This window comes from Haemaphysalis longicornis, unplaced genomic scaffold (genome assembly GCF_048455015.1).
Source record: "Haemaphysalis longicornis isolate Haplotype H1 unplaced genomic scaffold, Haemaphysalis longicornis Haplotype H1 scaffold_1, whole genome shotgun sequence".
NCBI classification, from domain to species: domain Eukaryota; kingdom Metazoa; phylum Arthropoda; class Arachnida; order Ixodida; family Ixodidae; genus Haemaphysalis; species Haemaphysalis longicornis.
The window spans coordinates 9,021,473-9,043,677 of NW_027526203.1; the positions used below are offsets into that span (position 1 = coordinate 9,021,473).

General features: G+C 48.3%; 1 protein-coding gene across 2 annotated transcripts in view; it reads right to left on the bottom strand.

The window, feature by feature from the left end:
* Positions 1-22,205, bottom strand: part of LOC144175064 (DNA mismatch repair protein Msh6-like) — a 296,118-nt gene that overhangs the window by 21,739 nt on the left and 252,174 nt on the right. For both annotated transcript variants that reach the window (XM_077704119.1, XM_077704110.1), the window contains 2 exons: positions 21,711-21,798; positions 8,820-8,901 (listed from right to left, as the gene is read on the bottom strand). In XM_077704119.1, the coding sequence (XP_077560245.1) occupies positions 8,820-8,901; positions 21,711-21,798 (170 nt within the window). The remainder of the gene's footprint in view (positions 1-8,819; positions 8,902-21,710; positions 21,799-22,205) is intronic.

Here is a 22,205-nt window from a genome sequence, read left to right on the forward strand (position 1 = left end):
ATTTTGTGTTGGAGAATGTGCTTCAAAGCTAGCAGGACACCATATGCCTCTGCAGTAAATATACTAGTGTTCCTGTTCATTGTTTTGGACAAAGTGAATATGGGGCCAATTGCAGCACAAGACACCGCTGCAGAAGTCTTTGAGGCATCTGTGTAGAATTCAGCTGCCTTGTATTTGTCCCCGAGTGAGCAATAAGAAAGTTTGGTACATTTTTCTTTTAGTATTTCTCTGAAGGACATGTCCCACTGAATTGGGCAAGTGTCCCACGGAGCAACCAACTCATGAATAGAGGTGCAGTAAACATCAGTAAGAGGAAATTGGAAGTTCTTTACGAGGCGTGACACTGCTAAAGGAAAGGGAGGTGCTATGGATGGCTGTTTTTCAAAAAGTTGAATACTCGTGTTATTCTTCATGATGGTTTTCAAAGGGTGTTCCTTCTTAGAAGTAATCTTTGCAGCATACATCAGAGCTGTGTAAGTGCGCTGGTACTCCAAGGACCACTGATTAGATTCAACGTGAAGGGACGCAGCGATGGTGTAGAGGTAGAACACCCGCCTCGCGTGCAGAAGGACCGTGGTTCGAATCTCGGTGCCGGACAATTCCCACCAAATTAAAAACACCTTGTATTGATGGAATTGCACAAAGGGGCTTGGGGTGCGGCCTGACCCCGGCGACCATTGCCGGCAATGCACTCCCTCACCAGAGCAGGATTGGCCACCTTGGTGTAGTAATGGCCACAACCTCCCATGAATACGCCAATTAACTCTCGGCCCTCAGTACCCAGCGGCTGTGAAGCAACTGACCACGGCGGCGGTCAGACCTGTGACGCAGCAGAGGGTGCTAAGAATCCCTGGATCCGGACAGGCCGCCAATGGAATCTCAACCTGGCAACGTTTAACGTGCGAACCTTATCTAGCGAAGCAAGTCTCGAGGTGTTGCTCGAGGAATTAGAGGGCATTAAATGGGATGTAATAGGGCTTAGCGAGGTTAGGAGGGCAGGCAAAGCCCTTACGGTGCTGAAAAATGGACACGTCCTATGTTACCGTGGTCTAGAGGACAGAAGAGAACTGGGAGTGGGATTTCTAGTCAATAAAAGCATAGCTGGCAACATAGACGAATACTATAGCATTAATGAAAGGGCAGCAGGTCTTGTAATTAGGCTAAATAAGAGGTACAAGCTCAAGGTGGTGCAGGGCTACGCGCCCACATCCAGCCACGACGACCAAGTAGTGGAACGCCTCTATGAAGATGTGGAATCGGCAATGGCTAAAGTAAAAACACAGTATACCGTAGTTATGGGGGACTTCAATGCTAAAGTAGGCAAGAATCAGGCTGGAGACAAGGCAGTTGGGAACTATGGTCTGGGCTGTAGAAATAGCAGGGGGGACCTACTAGTTGAGTTTGCAGAACGGAATAACCTACGCATAATGAATACCTTCTTCTGTAAACAGGAGAGTCGGAACTGGACCTGGAGGAGCCCGAATGGGGAGCACAAAAATGAAATAGACTTCATATTATGCGATAACCCTGGCGTCGTGCAGGATGTGGAAGTGCTCGGAAGGGTAAGGTGTAGTGACCACCGTATGGTAAGATCTCGAATTAGGCTAGATCTGAGGAGGGACCGCAAAAAGCTAGTACGAAAAAAACCGATAAATGAGCTAACAGTAAGACGTAAAGTAGAAGAATCCAGGATCGCGCTGCAGAACCGATATTCCACCCTTAACGAGGAAGCCGAGCTTACAACACAGGAAGCCAGCGACAACCTTACACGCATTCTCACGGAGTGTGCAGTAGAAGTCGGGGGCACTATGACTAGACAGGATACTGGTAAACCTTCTCAGGAGACGAAAGATCTAATCAGGAAACGGCAAACCATGAGAATCTCTACCGCAGCTGACAGAATAGAACTAGCCGAGCTCTCGAAGTAATCAATAAGCGTAAGACAGCTGACATACAGAAGTATAATATGGAGAGGATCGAATACGCTGTAAAGAACGGAGGTAGCCTGAAAGCAGTGAAGAGACGTCTTGGTGTGGGGAAAAATCAGATGTATGCACTTAAGGATAAGCAAGGCAATGTCATCACAAATAGGGATAAAATAGTCACAGTGGCCGAGGAGTTCTATAGGGATCTGCACAGTAGCCGGGACATACAGGATAATGCCGAACGAGACAGTAGTTCAGAGTTAGACATCCCACCAGTAACGACCGAAGAAGTAAGGAATGCTTTGAAAGAAATGAAAGGGGGCAAAGCACCTGGTGAGGATCAGATAACAGCAGACCTCTTGAAGGATGGCGGAGAAATTGTACTTGAAAAACTGGCAAACCTGTATACGCAATGCCTAATGACCGCAATGGTACCGGAATCTTGGAAGAACGCGAACATCATCCTAATCCATAAGAAAGGCGACATGAAGGACTTTAAAAATTACAGGCCGATCAGCTTACTGTCAGTCGTCTACAAGGTATTTACCAAGGTAATCGCTAACCGAATCTCTGCAACCTTAGATTTCAGTCAACCTAAAGAACAAGCAGGGTTCCGTAAAGGTTATTCAACAATGGACCATATTCACACGATCAATCAGGTGATAGAGAAGTGCGCTGAGTATACTGAACCCCCATATATAGCGCTCATAGATTATGAGAAAGCATTTGACTCGGTAGAAACCCTAGCAGTCATTCAGGCATTACGGAACCAGGGGGTAGATGAGCATTATGTAAGAATACTAGAGGACATCTACAATGGGTCTACAGCTACCATCATCCTCCATAGGGAGAGCAGCAAAATACCTATAAGGAAGGGTGTCAGACAAGGAGACACAATCTCTCCAATGTTATTCACAGCATGCTTACAAGAAGTATTCAGAACGTTGGATTGGGAACAGGTGGGAGTAAGGGTTAATGGAGAATACCTCAGTAACCTCAGATTTGCTGATGACGTTGCCTTGCTAAGTAACTCGGGGGACGAATTGCAAAGCATGCTTTCCGCACTGGGCGAACAGAGTAGAACCGTGGGCCTGAAAATTAATATGCAGAAAACTAAAGTAATGATCAATAACCTCGGGACAGCACAGCAGTTTGAGATAGATGGCGAGGCAGTGGAAGTGGTAAGCGAATATATATACTTAGGCCAAGTTGTGACCCCAGATACCAACCATCAGGCAGAGATAAATTAGAAGGATCAGAATGGGGTGGGGTGCATGGCAGACATTCTCAGATAATGAATAGCAGCCTACCATTGTCGCTGAAGAAGAAAGAGTATGACAGCTGCATCTTACCGGTACTCACCTACGGGGCAGAAACCTGGAGGCTCACTAAGAGGGTTCAACTTAAATTGAGAACGACTCAGCGGGCAATGGAGCGGAAAATGATAGGTGTAACATTAAGGGACAAGAAGAGAGCGGAGTGGGTCAGGGAGCAAACTGGTGTTAAAGACATATTAGTAGAAATTAAGAAGAAGAAATGGACGTGGGCAGGGCATGTAATGCGAAGGCAAGATAACCGCTGGTCATTAAGGGTAAGAGTGGATCCCTAGAGAAGGCAAGCGTTGCAGGGGGCGGCAGAAAGTTAGATGGGCAGATGAGATCAAGAAGCTTGCGGGGATAAATTGGTCACAGTTGGCACAGGACCGAGGTAATTGGAGAATAATGGGAGAGGCCTTTGCCCTGCAGTGGGCGTAGATAGGCTGGTGATGATGATGATGATGAAGGGATGGAATGGGGCTTGTTCGATATGCACCTGTTGCCAAGCGAAGCCCCAAGTTGTATACTGGGTCCAACATTTTCAGTGCTGTTGTGGTTGCAGACTGGTATACAATACATCCATAGTCAATCCTTGACCTTACTAGGCTATTTAGAAGTGAAAGCAGACACTTTGTGCCAGTTCCCCATGACTGATGCGATAGTACCTTTCAAATGTTCATCGTTTTCAGGCATTTCGTTTTTAGTAATTTAATATGCGGTATAAATGTGAGTTTGTGGTCAAGTAAAATACCCAGAAACTTGTGTTCATTTTTTACTGGCATGGGCTGACCTTGTAATGTAATACAAGGAGGGGGATGGATACCACGCCGCCTGGAAAATGCCACAACAGCACTTTTATCAGCATTCAACATAAACCCGTTCCTGTCAGCCCATGTAACCACTCTATTGACACTTAATTGGATTTGGCGTTCACATATCGATAAATTACAGGACTTAAAACTAACTTGAATGTCATCAACATAAGTGGAGTATGAGACAGTTCGTGGGAGAACATTTTTTAGTGAACTCATTTTAACAAGAAAAAGTGCGCAGCTCAGCACTCCCCCCTGGGGTACACCATTTTCTTGAACAAAGGTTCTAGACAGCAGGTTACCCACACGAACACGAAATGTGCGATCAGAAAGATAGTCCTTAATAACGTTGAGCATATTACCAGTAAGGCCAAATGACTGCAAATCTAGCAATATACCATATCGCCATGTTCTATCATACGCCTTCTCCATGTCAAAGAACACAGAGAAGCAGTGTTGCTTATGGATGAAGGCATCTTTCCCATATGATTCAAATGCAACCAGGCTATCTGTAGTTGACCTTCCAGACCTGAAGCCTGTTTGATTTTTGTCTAACAGACCATTAAACTCGTGAAAGTACAATAGTCGCCGATTTATCATTTTTTCGAGCAGCTTACATAAACATCTCGTCAAGGCGATGGGACTGTAACTCGCAGCAAGACAGGATTCCTTTCCTTCTTTATGAAGCGGTACAACGATAGCCTCTTTCCATGTTCTTGGAAAGCAACCTGATTGCCATATTTTGTTAACGAGAGAGAGTATTGCATGCAGGGTTTCACTGTGTAGGTGTCTGATCATGTCATAGCTGATTCGGTCAGCTCCAGGGGCTGACTTACCACATGTCGAGAGTGCACTCATCAATTCAAGCATGGTAAATGGAGCATTATATCCCTCATTCGAGCGTAGGTTCACACGAAGGGGCTGACGCTCTGCTGCCTTCTTATGCTGTAAAAATGTTTGTGTATAATGTGAAGGACTGAATACATGTTCAAAGTGTTTCCCAAGAGCATCTGCTTCATCTTTTACAGAGTTACCCACACTACTTACTAGGGGAATAGGATGACTCCTGTATCCTTTTAGCTTCTTTATTCTAGTCTAGACTTTCCTAGAATCTGTATAAGAATTTATAGATGATATAAACCTGTCCAACTTTTGTTTTTTGCAATACGTCACGTACGCTTCCCTTTAGCTTTTGCCTGCTTAAACTTGAGAAGGTTGTCGGCCGTGGGATAGCGGCGTAAAAGTGCCCACGCCTTGTTCTGTTCAGACCGTGCACGCGCGCAGTCCTCATTCCACCATGGTCTGGGTTTTGGGAGAGTTTTAAAAGTAGTCTCTGGAATGCTTTTCTGAGCAGAGTCAAGAATGTGGGCTGTAATCAGTGAACTTGCTGCTTCAACATCTGAATGGCATACTGTTGTAGGGGGTAGCCTGGAAAGTTCTTTGTATGTTTTCCAGTCAGCTGCTTGTAATTAAATGTTCGAAGTGGTTCTGTGCCTTGAGAGTCATTGTTTACAGCCGTTAGTTTTGCAGGAAAATGATCACTGCCATACGGGTTGTTAAATACACTCCATTCAAGCATAGGCAGTAAGATTGCAGAGCCAATTGCAAGGTCTATTGCTGAGTATGTGTGGTGTGTGGAGTTGTAATATGTGGGGCGTTTCTTATTAAGGATCTTATTAAAATGGGGAGAGCACAGTTTAACACACTTCTACACAGTACACAGTTCAACGAATCACACAATCATCAGCGCAAATAATGAGAATGATTGGCCGAATTACCAACAGAAATCATGGGCGAGGCGACGTGACGAGGCTTATTAGATGTGACGAGGCTTATTCAAGCCTTATTAATTATCAGTTGGGTCGTCTACCGTCTCTGCATCTCCAGCTCAAGAATTACGAGAGGGAAAAGCTTGAGACCATCCTCCACAGGGCTTACAAACAATCTCTTGGCCTACCACCCACCACAGCAACTGAAAAGCTCCTCTCCTTAGGCGTCCACAACACGGTGGAGGAGCATATCGAAGCACACTTTATAAGCCAGCGGGAACGTTTCACACTCAGTCCTACCGGCAGACGTACTCTGACGTCTGGGATGTCCCACCATACGCTGGAGGGCACACCGCAAGGATGGAGACTTTACGCCTTGAGCTCAAAGAGAAACTCAACGTGGCACCAATAGTTCGGAACATTCACCCCGAGCACCATACAGGGATCGACGAGAGCCAAATATATTCAGTCAAAATTCGGCAGTCAGCCAGATTCGAGGTTTACAGACGAAAAGCCAAGTATCTTTATTGGCCAGCAATGGCAATTTCCGTCATCGACCCAGACCTGCAGGAGATAGTTTCGGCTTCCGTCAACACAAGCAGCCCAACAGAGGCAGAACAGGCAGCCATAGCCCTTGCCACTGCGTCAGAACAAGAACAAGTACGCGTGATCACCGATTCCCAGGCCGCCTGCCGGAGCTATGCAAGGGGCAGGGTCTCTTCTGTAGAGCACCACATTCTTGACAGCAAGGTGCCAGAACACCTCCCAAATGTTAAAATAGTATGGACTCCCGGACACGACTCTTTTCGTGGCAATCATTAGCGAGCTAACACTGTCGCTTGAGCCCATGCCTCCCGGGCACCACTGGAGGATTTTTACCCGGCCCATAATGCTGCAATACAACTTACTTCTACAGCACCAGCGACGCACCCGACAAGCCTTTCTTCCTTCACACAGATGTTTCACTAGAGAAGAAGCGACATTCTGGTGTCAACTACAAACAAGCACCTTCACTCACCTAGGAAGGCCCTACTCCATGTACACTACACAATTCACCTTCAAACAAATGCCCTTCCTGCACAACTGAGCATACCTCCCTTTACCACATTATGTGGGTCTGCCCCGACATTCCAAAGATTCCCCAAATACCTAACCCAACTCTTGAGCAGTGGAAAGATGCGTTGCTCAGCTCGGACCCGGAAGATCAACGACAGCTGGTACGACGGGCCACGAGTGCAGCCAGAGCTACAGGAGCCTGGAATAAGGGCACCTCAAACGGCACCTTTTCCTAATAAGTGCAAAATGTAAAATGTAAGTTACGTTGGCAGATAGGCAAGGTGGCTGCCCGCAGCAACAACGTGTCCCCACTGCAGGCGAGTGTCATGATGCAGAAATGATTTGTGTGGACAGCGTCACTGAGGCATTTGCTAATTCCCTTGCAGCAGAACAGTGGTGCCACAGGTAGCACAAGCGATGGATCATTAAATGGGATGCTTCACGTCAAAACCACAACAAACGCAGCCATTTTCAATGCCACGGATCGGACTGGATTGGCTAAATGACGTTCCCTGGCGCTGTTACAAAAAATTGTTGCAAAGAGTGAAAGAAATACACTGTGAAACCTGTAGTACAAAAAAAAATTAGTTTTTTTTTTTAATGAGTTTGAGAGGTAAAATTAAGAGTCACGTGATGAATCATCCAAATGAAACTGAGCATGGAAAGTGCCGTGTGAGCACAGACAGCACCGTTCAGTTCCCATGGCCATTACGGCATTAAACTGTTGTTTGCGTTAACGGCCGTTGCACTGCCTCTGTAACAGGGGTGCAATTTAGGTGCATTTTAATTGGGTGCATTTTAGAGGCCTGTCCCAAAGATCAGCCATCACTAGACCTAGTGCTTTCAGCCACATCTGAACAATCTCACACAGCTCCACTCGTTGAAGACCTCTGCCTGGGTGCTGTGTCTCACGGAAAAGAAAATTTCCCTATGCCCTTCCGCAATGGCTCAATCTCAACCCTGTTTGGTGCTGCAGTCATTAAAGGAGCCATGAAGACAAAATACAAGTTGGGTTTATTAGAAAGACTGCTTAGTCCCGATAACAATGATACCAATATCATCGCAATCTTCGAAAAAATAACGGAGATATTAAAGAAAACGTGTGAAGCAGTCGCGACCCCCTAGCCAATTTCCCGCAACTTTTCTATGACGTCACGGAACCTTGTTTGTGCGATTGGCGGCCGCCTAACTGACCTGTCGCGACGACACATGACTGGACGTCTGTAATGGGGCCTCTAGTTCCATTTGACCGCATCACTTGAATGCTAGCGTGCAGTTAACGCACTGAAAATTATGTTTTATTGTTGGCCCGTATGACGTCATTCTTGCTCATAACACGTCACTGTGGCGCAAAATTTGAAAGTTTTTAAATACTTCTTGCTTTTTTTCGTTAAAAAAACAACTTCTGTGGCTGTAATGGAGCTGAGTGAAATACTGAATCGTAGTTCTTTCAAACTAAACGAAGTTGTGTTTTCTCTTCATGGCTCCTTTAATCAAGGAGCCCTGTAGCGTTGAAGAAGCATGCCAGATGGTTAGGGTGCACCCTGTTGACATCCAAGGCCCCATCCGCGCCCATCCTTACAAGCCCCCTTACACCCGCCCCCATCCTTACAAGCAGTGTCACAAGCAAAAGTGCCAGAAACAGCGAGGAAACCGGCTTCAGCGTGCGGCTGCCTACCCACAGGAACCATGTTCACACGCCCTTGACCAGCTTAACACAGTGGCTGTGCAAGTGCAACATCTCCGTTTTCGCCCATGTTTTCCTTAGTATCTGGAGAAGCATCATACTTGTTGGGCCTAAAAAAAACTACAAAACTGCACCCTAAAAAAAAAAAAGCCACTTTCTCACAAGAGAGAAAAGAGATCATCGTAGCTCATACCTAGGACATGAAAGGGGGCTCTGTGGCCCGTGCATCTGCACCAGCCCCTCGTTCTACTCACTCGTCCAGCAGAACCAGGGAGTGCCGAGTGGCAGCATTCTTCCCGACAGCCTCCTTCACCTTGACGGAGGACGAGCCCTCACCTGGAAGAGAAGGGAAAAGGGCTGTCATTCAGTGCACAACAGATCGAGACCTTCCCCTCAAAGACCACCCCAGTGTTGGGTGCACAAAATAAGCTTGCTGGCTGGTTGGGATGAGCTGTGCTTCTTGGATGGCCCCACATCACCATTTCCACAGCAGTTCCACAAGCCTAGTGGACGGGATCCCACAGCAGGGAATTTTTTTTTTGCTCGTCTAGGCACTGGACTTTTTGCTATTTCAGAAACTTAGGCCAGTCCGGTATTTTCTTTTTGAATACCACACCCATTAAAAAAATCTGTTTCTGTCGAAGTAAATCCAGCAGCAAAATACTGACCCTCAGGCCCCTGCTTGATGCCACAGCTGTTTCCATACAAATGAGGTATTCACTCTCATTTAAAGGGACACTGAAGTGATTTGTAAACAATGCGGGATTACGAGTGCAAATTGTAGTCCGGAGTCACTAGGCCCTGTTTCGACCACTCTGAGCACATTTACGCGGATTTATTTAGTAGAAAAATCAATTCGAAAATGCTGTCCTCCTCTCTGAACTCTCGCCCATTTTCTGTGGCGTTTTCGTGTGACATCAGCAGGAGAGGAGCTGGCAATTGGCTGCGCTACTGCACGGCTCGCAGACCTTCCGCGACCGAGTCAGTCGACCCAACATTTAGTCCGCCGGCCGCCAACGGGTCGTCGCAATTGGCTCGATCAGTTGAAACGAAGCCAGGACACGTTTGTGCATGGAAGAATGGGCCTTTCTTGACTTGGTTAGTCTGTTTGCTGTATCTAGCTCCAAGTCAAGGTCGCTTCACACAAGTGCTGCACAAGCGCACATGCGACGCTTCGCTGACTTTACGCTAGTAGGAAAATATAAGGCCTCTTGAAGGGGGAGAAGAGTCAGCAAAGTTAATATAGGTGCTAAGGAAATAAAATCAACAGATATATTTACCGTACAGCGTAAACCTAGGGTGCGGGAAGCACTTTTTTGCGCTGGGCGAACAAGCACAGCGGTCAGCAGCACGACTACACATCTGCGAACGCTTTTCCGTCTACGAAATGCAATTCCTAGACGTGAGCTATTGTGGAAGCTCGGGGGACGCTTACTGTATGAGTGCAATACAACGAATAGTCACCTAAGCTACTTGAAATACTAAAACTATATAAAAGTGTAAACTGGTTCTACATTATATACCTTATATTTCGACCATCTGCTAGCCCCCGTCCGTGGCCTAGTTGTCTAGATGCTAGGTATGACACCGCAAGTGTTTTGCCAGTCGCAAGTTCGAATCCTCCCTGGTACATGCTTTTTTTTTTTATAAGTTCACTTTTTTGTTTTTCGCCGATGTTTTCTATACTGACTTCATCTTTTTTTTTGGGCCGCAACGTTCATTGCTCCATGAACTAGTCCACAGAACTCGCGCACGCTGGCACTGGCGTGCTAGCGAGTTCTCGTTGGCGTGCTGTTGTCATAAGCACCGACTGCTTGCAGGCAGCGGGCACAGGCCAGAATCAACAGACCCTTGTCCTGGTGCGAACACGCTTTTTACGATACAGGCATGAGTGATGAAAGCTCCAAATATGGGGGAAAAGCGCATGTATTTGAACGTCTGCGGGTACGCGGAGGGCGTTCATGCACTGCGTAGGCCTCAGCTAGTGAATGCTACGATTCCAAGCTGCCCTGGGAGGCTTATCTTATGCATTTTACAGCCGACAACATGGCAGAAGCGCGGTACTACGATTACTGGGATATTGAGAATGCCCATGCAACGACGCCATCGGATGTCAAACATGTTGTTTTAGAGAACCGAAACCGAAACTTGTTTGATTGCTGACCTTGCGCATCGTCCAATCACGGTGCCCCCTCCTCCCAACGTCACAGCTTAGTTGGTGCGGCCGCCGCAAACCGCGCATGGTAGTTTTTCTTCTTTCACGCTTTGTAAAATAATTACCGATTTGTCAACCGGATAAACGATGAAAAGTGTGCTAATTTGAGCCAGTCTACGCAGTGCAAGCAAAAACGGGAGCTTGACAAATTCAATTCAGTGTCCCTTTAAACCATGTTGGCTGGCAATACTGAAAGAAGAGATTTTTCACAGCCAACAAGTTTTCAACCAGACTGACAAACAGGTTAAATTTTCAAACAAAACATACACACCACTGCCACAAAAAGTCAGTACCACAGTACCTGCAACACCCACTGTTTTGAGCATAAGAATTTGCAAAGATTTCAGGATCATTGTAAAAAAAAACTTTGCAAAGATTTCAGGGTCATTGTAAAAAAAACTGTTCGCTTATTTTATTCAATGTTCAACTTCCTTTTCTTCAATTTAGTAAGCAGTGGAACCTTGTTGATATGTGCTTAGGGGACTGCGTGAAAACAACAGCCCAGGAAAAAGTAATATCCAATAATTGCTCGAGGCAGAACTAATCATGAGGGAAAAGGGAACTATTTAAAGTTGTTTATTAGGAAATTCAAAATCCACTAACGAAAGCTCGAGATCACTGCCTGGCACTGAGCTTGCATGCTCAAGAGGTCTTGTTTTCTTGCCATAGCCCCCAAAAATACAAGAAGCTTGCAATTTCCACCTTGCACTTAGATCAAATGTTCAGCCAAGCTGCCTCTTTTTGCGCAGTTGCATCCCACCAGCCCTCAGTGACCACCCAGCTTTGCGAGTTGAACTGCTTGTGCCAACCCGCAAATCCAGCTGCATGACCGCTCCTTTGTTCATCCATCTCCTCCTTGCTTTCTACGTCATGAGCTATGCTGATAGCATGGGCAAGGAGGTTTGACACGGCCAGCAATTCTATGGTCACAATGTTATCACTATGCAACATGTACCCATGATAAACAGATGGGTGTGAATATCAAATTTTTGATTGTGAATTAAATACTAGATGTAAAAACTGACTGCAAATCAAACAGTATGTACCTTTAAATACGAATCAAGTGCAACACGCTTTCCCGCAATGCAGCAATGACGTGAGGCTAAAGATTAAAGGAGCCATGAAAACAAAATACAAGTTTGGTTCATTACAAAGGCTGCTTTGTCCTGGTAAAAATAATACCGATTTCATCGCAAACTTAGAAAAAATAACAGAGATATTAAAGAAAACATGTGGAGCTGTGGCGACTCGCTAGCCACTTTCCGGCAACTTTTCTATGACGTCACAGAAGCTTGTTTAGGCGATTGACGGCGGCCGAACTAATCAATCGCCAAGACACATGACTGGACAATTGTAGTGGGGCCGCTAGTTCCGTTTGATCGCATCACTCGAATCCTAACGTGCACCTAACCCACTGAAAATTATGTTTTAGTGCTGGCCCATATGACGTCACTCGCGCCGATAACACGTCACTGTGGCGCAAAATTTGAAAGTTCTTAAGTGTTTCTTGCGTTTTTATCGGTTTAAAAACGTCTTTCGTGGCCGGAATAGGGCTGAGTTAGGTACTGAAGCGTAATTCTTTAAAGTTAACCAAAGTTGTATTTTCTCTTCATGGACCCTTTAAGCAGGTGCTCATGCAGTGAAACCTTAGGTTTGACAAAACTCGTCCGGTCGGGTAAGAGATTCATAGCTAAAAATGGCAGCATCTTCCACTCTGTGGATGATGGCGAGGGTGCGGAGTAGGGGGACTTGAAACGACATCCAAGTTGCGCCTCGAGTGACATCCAATTTGCGCCCCGACTGTCATTTGATTTGAGCCGTGAGTTGCACCTTGATTATTCCCTAAATCTCTTGATGGTGGTGTGCGCATGGATGGACGTGGACGGACATTGGGAGTTAATGTACTCCGCACCGTTACAGGCAAGGCAGTAAGCCGTTTGACTCTCGGGTACTAATTCACGGTCGTGGCCCAGTGGGTGAGATGACCGACACTAACTCTGCCTGGTCTACCAGACACAGGCTCGAATCTTGCTGGTGCCTGTGTGATTTTTTGCGATTGTAAATGCTATGCGCTTGGACGCGGACGGATATTGTGAGGTCCTGAGGTACTCTGCACCTAAAAGTTGTGACTGCTGATCAAAGGTTTATTGAAAGGGTAAAAAAATAAAACGTCTTGGCTCCTATATGGCAGCCTCGCCTCGTTCCCTGAGCAAAAAAGTCTCAAACTAGAAGCTTTTAAGGGGGGACACTGCTCTGAAAACAGCTTCTTTTAATTTTCAATTGAACTCTGTGAAACTTGCCTGTCTTGCTGCTTTCCCCCAACTAATTTTAAACATGCCATCATTTTTTGAGTCACTCAATAAGTTCCCAAGATAATTACAGATAATTAGCCATTTTTGGAGGAACAATAGACAGAACAGTGTTAGTCATAAAGCTGTACTTGTTATATCTTCCAATACTATGAACCCTGGTGAGTGCAACTAGAGAATTGGTTTTTTGATGCACCACTTGGAACTAATTTTACAGCTCATTAAACTTTGGTGGTGCCAGTGGCAAGGGACCATTTTGAATGCCTATTAAAAACACCAAAGTTTCATGAGCAGTAAAGTTAGTTCCACCAGTACTTGACTTCCATCAGTACTTGACCAGTTCTGAGTTTTTTCGTGTCGAATGACTTGCCTAAGATGCCTTCGAGAAATTTAGGGATTAGGAATACGGACTGCGAAAAAACAGGACTTGAGTTGACAGATTCGATAATCAAGAAGCAGGGATAGTTGTCAGGTTTCCGAAGTGTGATTGCTAAAAGGGGTGGAAATAATACTTTGGTGCGGACCCTTTTCAGGGTTCAATTATGTTTACAAGGGGGTTTTTGATTTAGCATTTGGCATAGAAAAAAGCAGGGGACGGGGTTTATTTCTTCACTCGGTTTACCTTTATGCCGAGAGAGATCCCGGAGCTCCCTGCCTGGTAAACAGACAGGAGAGCCCATCGCCCAGAGCTTGACCAAGGCTCTGACGGCCACCGTTCGTAGTTTCTTACTCTCTACCTATAAGCATCTCGCCAGGGTTGGCCACAGCTTATGTTTGAGGGCTCGGGGTTCGTGGTGTCGCCAAAACCATCACCTTGAATACATAAGGTGCCCCGTGTGGGATAAAGTGGCAAATAGGACTCCGATTTGCTTGCCCTCGACACTTTGCGACTCCTCTTTAAAGGAGTACTGACACCAAATTTAGAGGCCTAAATAACGATATAATTGGCTTCAGTAGTTTGTACAGATTACCCACAGAAATTTTTGGAGCGATCCGAGGCTGGAAACGCATCAAAAATCGATTTTAATTGCCCTGGCCGCGAACTATTACAAATCGGCAGCACTAGCGAAATCGCTTAGGGTGTGACGTCAGGCTATCCGCGATTTTGCGGCCGATTCAGCATGACGTCATACAGTTGTTTCCGGAACCGGAAGCGATAGCCTGCGCTGTTGTTGTGGGCGGTCTCGCTTCGATAGGAGGTTTGGCTTGGCTGCGGTACCGCTGTGAGCAAGGCTTGCGAAGTGCGCACTTCACGTTTCTGCGCAGGTATTGCCATCTCTCGACCGGTCGGCGCACCGCCCGCCGCGCGCCGCGGGGGGCCGGTCAGCGTATACGCTTGCATCGCGGCAGATATCTGATCGCCGCTTTTAAAATAAGCCCTGATAACAATCCCAAGCACAATTTTTCACCACACTAACACCTACTTTCTCGCATGTGGAACTTCATTTTAACGATCAGATTGATTCAGAAGAGCAGCGACAAGCGGTTGCTACCGTCTTGCTACCGTGGTCTGCGCCGGATCGAGCCGCTGAGTGTCCGAGCTGGCAGGCACGGCCGGCGTGTGCGCGAACTGTTTCCGAAGGCAGGAAACGCTTCACGATTGCCTGCTTTATCCATTTTTTGCGATTAAACGCGCGGGATCTACAAATTCAGCTCAGCGATAGTCGTAGTTGACCATGGAGCAAAAACGGTGGGCGGAGCGACGCCGACGACGCATCGCATGCACGCATCGGGTCATGTGTCTCAAATTCACGCGTACGACTAGTCGTGGTGACAGTCGTAACGATCAGTCGCATGCGAATCGAGTGTACAAATCGTACATGTGTCCAGCGCTTTAGTGTGAACCGCGTGCAATCCGTAGCAGACGATGCAGCGAACGTCCCTGACGTCACGGAGACCATGACGTCACGGTCCGACGTCACGGAGACCGTGACGTCAGGCAGTCCGCTTGCAGGCTCTCCTTCGAACGGCCATTTTCCCGCGCGGCGACCGAATTTGAAAGTGGTTGCAATAAACGTGCTATAATTAATTATATGTTGGTGGCTGACGCCTTTCGGTTCGATTTTCGTAATTACTGGGACCATAGGTATTCTTTACAGCATAAAAACTGAAAGCGAGAAATTTCGTGTCAGTACTCCTTTAACATGGGAAAAAAAATTGGAGGGAAGCAGGAGAGAAAAATGTCTGCTTCCATCTCTTATTTCTCAGCAAGCGAGACTTTGTAGGTCATCTAAGTAAACTCAAGAAAGGTATAAAACAAGTGATATTTCAGTTGAAATGAAGAGTTATTCAGTGTTTAGTGTTTTTAAAACTTGCCAGCGTCACAAAGAACTAAGTTATACACTATTCTTTGCAATACACAGTGGCTCTGCCTCCAGGCGGCGAAAAGAGGTGCCTGCTGTGTCCGGTGTTACCAGTTACCCCCATTGTAAACATGGCCAACATGCAGCAACTCTTGGCTCCTTACTCATGTCCCCGTACTGGCCACAGTCTTCGTTTTGCCTAATAAACTTGTGCAAATGGTGCTCCACTTTAGCAAACATACATCAGGCAGCTGACACTGGTTTTGCACAAAGTTCATGCATGAAGGGCTTCTTTTTTAACTGTTGCAGCACCATAAAAAAAAAAAAAAAAAAAAAAAAAAGCCAACCCTAAAGAGCAAGCCTTGTGGCGAAGCTTAAAAATCCAGATTCTCTGCAGCAAAACCAGGAGTTAATTCTCTACTCGCAAATTACAAACATGCGGAAAAAAACAAAAAAAAAAAACCCTGGATACTTGCAGCAGTAAAACTGCACAAATCAAACAGCAAACACTGTTCGGCAATGATTTGTTTAAGCTCCAAATACCCACACACAACCTCTAAGCATAAGCGATCCCTCTTATCACTAATGCCAAGGGCCCCCTCGAGGGGGCTTTGGCATTAGCCTTGGCTGAAGCCCTGCTGCTGCTGCTGCTGCTGCTGCTGCAGAGCTTCAGCAGTCCCCGCGACATTGCTCATCCCTCTCCGCATCCTCCGAATTAGAGCACTGCACGGGCCGGAATTTCTAGGCCCGGCCCGACCTGGCCCGGTAGAGACACGGCCCGGGCCCGGCCCGGGCCCGACAAGTTTTTAAAACGGGAGCCCGAGCCCGGCCCGAGCCCGACAAATTTATAAAATGTGAGCCCGAGCCCGGCCCGAGTTCGACAAAAATTTAAAATATCAGCCCGAGTCCGGTAGAATTTAAATGAAATAAGTCCGTGCCCGCCAGACTTCCTAAGTATCAGCCCGAGTCCAAAAGGCTATAAACATGAGCCCGAAAACGTTTGCTGTTTCTAACCTAAAAGCGTAAGCATAAAGCGACGGCATAAAGCAATGAATGGGAAATACTGTGATCACAATAATATAATTAGGATTTGGTTAGTGTTGATTCAACAGACTAAGTTTACGTACATTTACTGCTGGAATATTTGACAGCATTTTGCTTTTACTATCTGCTGCTAAAGGAACTCGGAGATTGCGCCACGGGTTCAATTCGGGTCCATACACGAACGCGCCTGAAATTTGAGCAGATGACGTGTCCGCTTTCATGACTTCATTTCTGTCTTTCCCTTCAGTGATGAAGGCAGCATTATTTTGTCTGCGTTTGTTTTCTTTTCTGCCTTGAATCATGGTTTTAAAACTTTTTATCCGAAACATTGGCTCTGCTTCGAAAATTGGCCCCCGAAACTATGCACGGTTGTGACTACCGCCCATACGAAAACATGTGGGCGACCGGCGTTCCTACTTTCGGCAAAAGAATGGGGATGTGTGGACCTTGAAGGCAGCAGCTGATGGCAACAAATCTTGTCTGCCTTGCCTCGGCATTTTTGGGTGAAAGCTTACTTTCCGAAGTGGAGGAACCGCTTCAGTAGGGTTTGGTTTCGCCCTCCACGGACCCGTAGCATCCCGACGACGCTGCGGCCGCGCATGTGCGCTGTGACTGACCCATTTATTTTGTTCGACGACGACTTCGAGCCAGCCCGCCACCACGGGGCAGGGGGGGGTGGGGGGGGGGGGGGTTCCGGCAACCGTTCGAGACAAAGCGACGACGCGGGCCGCACGACCCTTCGTGGAACTTGTGTGAGGCGGACCCCGGCAACGGAATCTTTACGGCTCCCAGCCTCAGGGGATGTGTTTGTGTTGTTTTGTGAATGACTGCTTCTCCCCGCGTCTCCTCTCTCGTGCCTATTCCACCAACCCCCATCCTGTACACAGCAGTGTATTCGACGTGTGCACTCAAAATAAAGAGCTGTACTCCCATTCTTCAGTCTCCCGCTTCTTGTGGAAGCCCAGGCGCTTGGAATGCAGGGCCACGCGTCGTGACCGAGGAGCTGCTTGTTACCACGGAGGGGGCAACAGTAGACAGTGCGAAGTCTATGTCGCCTTTGTTCTGCTTGTTTTATTTCAAAAAGCAGAAATAAAAGACAGTCATGTTGTATTGTGTATGTCTAGAGTGCCCTCGTCTGGCCTGCTCTCTCCCACTATGCTGCCCATACTGTCTGTTTTATAATTGATGTGAAGGCTTTCTGAGCGGAATCGTCTATTTATCATGTTTTTTAACGGCGCCATAGTGACATTGCACTTCGCTTTTTTTTCTTTTCACTTAACCTCAAATATCAATGGGAAAACTTCTTGCTATCAACAATTTAGAATTAGCGTCACACCACTGCCGTGCCTCAGGCACTGCTCGGGCCGGCAAGGCCCGAAACATTTTTCGTTCAAGCCCGAGCCCGGCCCGGGCCCGAGAAAATGTGTGCTACCCGGCCCGAGCCCGGCCCGCGGGCCGGGCCGGGCTCGGGCTTTCGGGCCGGCCCGGGCCCGTGCAGTGCACTACTCCGAATTGCCATTGCATCCTGTCAGTGCTCGCTCTTTCTCAGAATGTTGAAATACGCACTGGTAGAACCAAACTAGCACAGGTACTGCAGAAACACTGTAGTTTCTGTGGGCTACGACCATAGGTTTCAGACTCTATGACTGGGACAGCAGACGCCGCAAGCAGGAAGCTAATGCACGCACAGGTCGCTTTAGAAGGGAGCAACTTGCACTCCACAATGGGACCAATGTTGTGGGGCACGAGATGGGAGAAAAAATATCAACGAGGTTCGGCTGTGTTTGTTTCCACAACTATAGTAGCATTTGGTATTCACACATCAGAACAGTTATTTTTTGTTGCTGCAGCTGTGCCGATTAAAGGGTCCTGCTGAAGAACAGCTCAGTTGTTAGCATTGCATTTGTTCTCTCTTCCCATGGCTTTCTCAAAATGCAAAACCAACTTGCCCTTTTCTGCCCCTTTGGACTGCACTTCCCCAGAACGGATCCTAGCGCGTACCAGTGCATCCCCCACAGTGGCAGTGCGTGAGTGTGTGCATGTTGGTGTGTGTCGAATTTGCATCACCCAGCCTGGGTGGCAGGCTAGCAGATGCACCAGGGTATGGGCCTTTCTGCCTATCCTTGCGTCCCATCAAGGGCCAACTTTTCCGCAAACAAACATTATTACAGTCATGCCTCGATGTAACAAACTTCAATGTAATGAAACCCCCCATGTAGCGAACCACAGAACTTTTTTAAATGCAGAGCATTTCTTAGCCTCGCCTCTTCCTGCGTCGGACGGCGTCCACAGCTCCGCGTCCGCAGCAGGTGCGCCTCTCCTCCTTCCCTCTTCTCTCTCAACAGCAGCTGGCGCGCGCATGCGTCATAGTCAGCCCGTTCGCTCCATCGCGGTCTCGGCGTAACAGGTGCGTGATAGCAGGGCGGTGGGGCGTGGAAGGGCGCGCGCTGCTTGCGCATGCGCGCTCTCCCCCCCGTACTGCTCTCGCTCTACTGCGCGCGCTGCAAATATAAAGCGGCTAGCGGTCGCTCGTGCTTCAGTCACTGCGTTGCTCCTTCCTTCCTTGGTTGACGCTCGCTCTCACGTTTACCGTTTACTCGTGTCTGCTACTCCAGCATCACGGAAGAAGCGATGGAAGCAACACTGCCTTCAACCAGTACTGAGGCCCCAATGCTCTGCATTTACTCGTGTTCCCCTCACGGGAAGGCGCGGGAATTTTTTTTTTTTTTTAACTTCAAGTGTATGCACACCATGTATCTTCACCCTCTGTGTAACAAAGTCCAGTTTGCTGAAATTTCAATGTAACAAAGTTTCATAGACAACTAGGCATGAAACTTCGGTTATAGAAGTAGATTTTGGTACAGGCAAGCGCTGAAACGGAGTCTCGATAAAACGTGAACGGCAACACGGGACGTTCAATGCCACGGACGCAGCAAGCCACAGTCCGTGAGCGAGCTCCTTGCCTACAAACTGCGTATGGCACTGCCGCCACCACATGCCACCATTTTACCCTCCATTCAAGTTGGCTCGTGCTTGTTGGGTTCCATCGTTCCAGCAAGGGTGCGGCAAAGCATTTGTGGGTCTTTAGGAGCTTTGTGCGTGTTTTTTTCATGCACGCGTCCGCAATTGACGCTGGCGGCGGCTTCTGCCTTCACAAAGCGACACGCACCGTGTGCGGCAGTGGGAGGAACCTGACGACTTGCACCAATGGGGAGGCGCGCACCCCATGGTGGGAGCTTTGACGCGCTTGCGGATGCCGGCTGGCCCCGGGCGAGAATGTTCCTCCCCGTTTGCAAACTCCTGAGCCGCTCTATCTGGCCGACCCGCTGGGCTTCCATGATCTCCTCCAGCGTATTATGTATTCCCAGCTGGAAGAGCTGCTTTGTGCATGCACTGTCGAGCACGCCTATGGCTGCCTTGTACGCTTTCCTCATGGCCGCGTTCAGGTAGTTGCGCTCCTGAAGCAACCAGTTGTGGAAGGACGCCGCGTAGGCGACGTGACTTATCGCGAAGGACTGGATAAGTCTGAGCAGGCTGCGGCGGCCGGCCCTCAGAGCCTCGGCAAGCAGGAAGAGCGCGAAGTCCCGGCGGCAGTCCGAAACGTTGTCCGAGTGTACCCGTTACCCGAGAACATAGATCCGACCCACGACGCGAACAGGAGAGCGACCAGAGCAAAGGCTGTGTTGGAACATCACCTGAACGTTCCGGGCACCAGATTCGTCGATGTCGCGGAGTACGGCGATCGCCGGTGCTTCGTGGCGGCAGTGATAGCTGGGAAGACGGGAGTCACGGTGAATGCCGCGAGCATCGTCACGAGACGCGCAGCGAGCGGAAGAGCTGGCCATCGCCCTGGCCATCGCGGACCCAGGGACGACGACGGTGCTTAGTGACTCAAAGAGTGCGGTGCGCAATTTCGCCAAGAGTTGGCTGTGCTGTGAAGCGGTGCGGGTGCTCGAGCGGGTGAACATCGATGGACGCAAGGTGACAATCAAGTGGTTTCCCGCCCACGCGGGGAACGAGGTATCGGAACTCGCCACCAGCCACAACGAGACGGCGAACGCAGTCGCGCGAGGATTAGCTGGCCGTGCGGCAGCAGTGGAATCGTCTGCAGAGTGGTGGACCGAGACGAAGGACAGGTACGATACCTTTCAGGGTATCACCAAATATTATAGAAATAGTAGGAGGGTGCTGGCACCGCCTCACCCCAAGCTAACCAGGGAGGAAGCATCCACGTTCAGACAGCTGCAGACGAATTCACTGATGACCCCGGTCGTCATGAAGCACATACAGCCAGAACTCTATACGGACGACACGTGCGTGTTGTGTAACAATGCTAGGGCCTCGACTGCCCACGTACTCTGGGACTGTGAAGTGTGACCTAACGAGGCGGCAACCAGGACAGACCTACCGCCGTGGATCCAAGAAGCAGTGCGCAGTTGTGACAAGGACACCCAACTATCAGCCGTCCAGCAGGTCCTCGCAGCCCTCGAAAAGCAGCACCGGAGTGAAAGCTGCAGGGCGACGCCCTCCCTTACGGGGCAGCGGCGTCCAACCCCGTAGCGAGTAGCGAAGGGGTGGTCCGAGTAGGGGTGACGTCGGGATCGACGAGTGGCTACGTCCGGGCGCAGTGCACACACTGTGTCTGTTGCAGGAATTCTACAAAGTCTTTCTTCCTTCCGGCTGGCCCCGCCAGAGACGATTAGGCTTACCACCGCGGAGGATATTTGATGGGCGCTTAAATTCCTAAGCGACATGTATGAAGTTTTACAGTGCAAATTTTGCCCACATTATCAGCTTTTTCCCCGCATGAACGTCATTTGCTCCTCGAGTTGCGCTTCAGCGAGTGGTTATAAGCGGTTGCTGCAGCTACCCACACCTTGCGGGTGGGATCCGCGGCTGCGTCAGCGTGCCTGTGGCTTACGAGGCACGTTTTTGTGTGCAGAAAACGCTCCATGCGGTTCACGCTGATGCTTGCATAGACAATTAAGCTCCGACAGAAACAGAGCGCCAGCTGTGTATGCATGCCCCATTTTCGTTTTTGCAGGAACTGCTTCACGCGGTTAACGTTTCATTTTAACTGCAAATTTCAATATAACGAAGTAAATTATGAATGTTACCGACTTCGTTACATCAAGGTTTGACTATTATTATTACCTACAATGGCTTTGAGCCATTGTAGGTAATAGGTACAATGGCTTTGAGCCATGGAGCAACTTTGTTTGAGCTGAGTGGCTAAGAGTGGGGTTAGCTCTGAACAATGGCGACGATCCTTACCAGAGGCAAGCTTGCTGCTGGGCCCAAGGCGAGTGATGATGCGGTCCACTGGGGTCAGCTCACAGACCTCAGCTGGCACCCGGGCACCCTGTCAACAAGGGTGTCAACATTAGAGTGCAAAAATCCAGTGAACAGACCTTTTCCCAGTAGCAATCTGTGCATGCGTGGACTGCCGGTATGCCATTCTTGGCAGGTGCCTCCGGCAAAGTAAACAAAAGGGCACCCCTCAGCCTGCTTCTTGGTGAGCGGCTATGCTTTCTAGCGCTGCACGTCTTTATTTTTTCTCTGTTGACAGCTCATGGTGAGTTCGTACGTGCACACAAAAAAGGCTTTCTAAGGAAAGGGACAATAAGGTATGAGGCTGACCACGCTGTGAGCACATGGCTGCCAGTCAAGTAGTTACGAAAAAAAAAAAAAAAAAAGTAAAGAAAATGGGGCACTTTGACCACTACAGATTAGTCACGGGAACGTGCGCCTGCTACCATGACACCCAGG